The sequence below is a fragment of the Brachyhypopomus gauderio genome, unplaced genomic scaffold, assembly GCF_052324685.1.
Source record: "Brachyhypopomus gauderio isolate BG-103 unplaced genomic scaffold, BGAUD_0.2 sc690, whole genome shotgun sequence".
In the NCBI taxonomy this organism is placed as follows: domain Eukaryota; kingdom Metazoa; phylum Chordata; class Actinopteri; order Gymnotiformes; family Hypopomidae; genus Brachyhypopomus; species Brachyhypopomus gauderio.
The window spans coordinates 27501-30620 of NW_027507510.1; the positions used below are offsets into that span (position 1 = coordinate 27501).

Sequence of the window (3120 nt, forward strand, 5' to 3'; positions counted from 1 at the left end):
ATCTACGTCTGAGCTCCGTACTCTACATCTGAGCTCCGTACTCTACGACTGAGCTCCGTACTCTACGTCTGAGCTCCGTACTCTACGACTGAGCTCCGTACTCTACGACTGAGCTCCGTACTCTACGTCTGAGCTCCGTACTCTACATCTGAGCTCCGTACTCTACATCTGAGCTCCGTACTCTACTTCTGAGCTCCGTACTCTACATCTGAGCTCCGTACTCTACGACTGAGCTCCGTACTCTACGTCTGAGCTCCGTACTCTACGTCTGAGCTCCGTACTCTACATCTGAGCTCCGTACTCTACGACTGAGCTCCGTACTCTACGTCTGAGCTCCGTACTCTACATCTGAGCTCCGTACTCTACGACTGAGCTCCGTACTCTACGTCTGAGCTCCGTACTCTACGTCTGAGCTCCGTACTCTACGTCTGAGCTCCGTACTCTACATCTGAGCTCCGTACTCTACGACTGCACCAGAGTTTCAGGCTGCTCCAGTCTGGCCTCACTCCTGCAGTCCCAAAAAATACACTTTAAAATAGCAGCTGCCCCCCCCCCCCCCCCCCCCCATTTCTGCATAACCCTCTCTATGGTTCTTTTCTTAGCTGATAAAGTGATTTTTATTTGATTTTAATGAGGCTGATAAAAGAGAGAAAATAGATATTTAATGGTTGAGAACGGTGAAGCTTCTGGGATTTAGTTGAAGATTTCATTGTTTTGAAAGCCCCGGTGTCCTGGCAGGCAGCTCTTTCCTCGGTGGACTCTCTGGTTGATGGGATCTTGCTCTTAATTGCATGATTTTCACGCTTTGGTAATTAGAAAAGTGCAATGAGCCTTACAGTGGCCAGATGAAGAGGCATTAGGGCAGATGAGGGCGGGGCCGAGAGTGGCAGTGAGATGAGTGGCATTGTCATTTACTCATGCTGTGTGTTTCTCCCGCCCCCAGCCAACATGACCACGCCCACCCAGTCACGCTATAGGACCATCATCCAGCGTGCAGCCAATGGGGGTCAGGAGTGTCCGGACACGCTGTTCGAGGAGAGGGAGTGTGAAGGGCTTCCTGTGTGTCCCATCTACAGGTCACTTTGTCATGTGGTGTATAACAGTATTGCTAGGCAGCACTACACGCCCACATTAATTATCTCATTCTGACATTTTGCATATGTCAAAAACACTGGCTCAGGAAATTATCACATTCATTATCGTTAAATCAGTCATATGGTCAAAAGCAGTAATTCATTCCCTTTGTGCAATCAGAGACATGATCAGAACCACAGTGTTTACACCATAAGATCTGTGTACATATTGACTCTTTGTGAATATTTACATGTTTGCACATCACATAAGTATTTTGGCTCTGTGCATTTGAATGCTAAATACCTGCGGTGTAAAAGTGTCACAGATGAATCGTTTGGCATCAGTACCGAAGCAAACAGAATCAGCAAAGTGAAACCACCCACACAGAATCAACACACTGATTCATCACACTGAAACAGCCCAAACAGAATCAACACACTGATCCATCACACTGAAACAGCCAAAACAGAATCAGCACACTGATCCATCACACTGAAATGGCCTTTTCCCTCCCAGGTGGAGGACACACAAATGGCGTCCGTGTACGCTGGTGCCGGAGTCGGTCCGGCAGGGTGTGATGGGAGTGATGGGAATGGGCCAGCCGTGTGGAAGGGGCCTGGAGACTAGAGGTAAGACGTGACTCACACAGACCCAAAGTTGCCACGACCAATCACAAGCCTGCGTCCTGGCTCTGTCCCGGGAACATGTGGACAGTGTCCTGAAAAGCGTGCCATGTTTTTGTAATGTTTGCATCTGTGATTGATGCACTTCCAGCTTCGTCTGAGGGCCGTGTGTGTGTTTCAAATGGCAGCATTGCTGAGGTGCGAGGGCTGTGTGTGTGTGTGTGTGTGTGTGTGTGTGTGTGTGTGTGTGTGTGTGTGTGTGTGTGTGTGTGTGTGTGTGTGTGGATGTGTTTCAGATAGTAGCATTGCTGAGGTGTGAGGGCTGTGTGTGTGTGTGTGTGTGTGTGTGTGTGTGTGTGTGTGTGTGTGTGTGTGTGTGTGTGTGTGTGTGTGTGTACATATGTGTGTGTTTCAGATAGTAGCATTGCTGAGGTGTGAGGGCTGTGTGTGTGTATGTGTGTGTGTTTCAGATAGTAGCATTGCTGAGGTGTGAGGGCTGTGTGTGTGTATGTGTGTGTGTTTCAGATAGTAGCATTGCTGTTTTTTTCTCTCTAATGTTTGCATTGCTCTTTGTTTGGTGATTGTGTGCTGCTGTTAGCGATGACTGCGCTGCAGAACTCAGGGTTAAGTTCATGTTCATTCAACAGGCATTACACCCTGCGGAAGCAGAGACCTCATTCCCTGATGTTTAATTCACTGTGTGACAATAAACACAAATACAGAGCAACACTGACATTTGTGGTTCACCTCATGCATTTTGCATGAACGGTACTTCTACTGTCCCCACCTTACCGCACACGCTGGCTCTCAAAAACACATTTTGACATTTTTTGAATGTTTAAATGTTTTAACACATACTGCTTTATACGTAACTATGTAACTGCTTTTACCACAAATTACAGCTTTTTTCAATTGTGATGGTTTTGATTTTTTAAGGCTGCAAAATGAATCAAATCAAACCTTAGCCTCTGTAATATGACCCAGCAGAAACTTTAATGAAAATGTACGAGTCCTGACAGCCACAGCTGTGCTAAATTAACATGCTGTTTTCAAAAGGTCCTGTTAGAACGTTCATGACCATTATGACTTAACACAGGAATTCACAATTTATCTAATAGCTCTCGATGTTTACAAGCCGCGCGGCTCTGTCTGTAGGCACAGCAGCTAGGACTACTGACCAGGGATGAAGTGTGTGGTGGTATCTGTTTGAATAAAGGGAATATGGTGTTTTTCCCAGATGGTCCAGTTCTTGAAATGAACATTCACAGTGTCCTTGTGGAATGACTGTGTGTTTTAGAACAGAACAAAGAACAAAGCCCTTGTGCAATTATGGTATTTTTTGGAGTTGAACAATAGATTTTGAAATGTTAATAGTGAAATGTAGTCTGGTCCTTGTTTGAAGAAGCAACTAAAACTTGATGAC

General features: G+C 46.0%; 1 protein-coding gene across 1 annotated transcript in view; it reads left to right on the forward strand.

The window, feature by feature from the left end:
• The window catches only part of LOC143507486 (thrombospondin type-1 domain-containing protein 7B-like), a gene marked incomplete at both ends in the record, with an annotated part of 24173 nt that extends 22470 nt beyond the window's left edge, over positions 1–1703 (forward strand). Inside the window, 2 exons of the mRNA XM_076996566.1 lie at positions 944–1076; positions 1591–1703. Coding sequence (XP_076852681.1) covers positions 944–1076; positions 1591–1703 — 246 coding nt within the window. The remainder of the gene's footprint in view (positions 1–943; positions 1077–1590) is intronic.
• Between the last annotated feature and the right edge of the window lie 1417 nt (positions 1704–3120).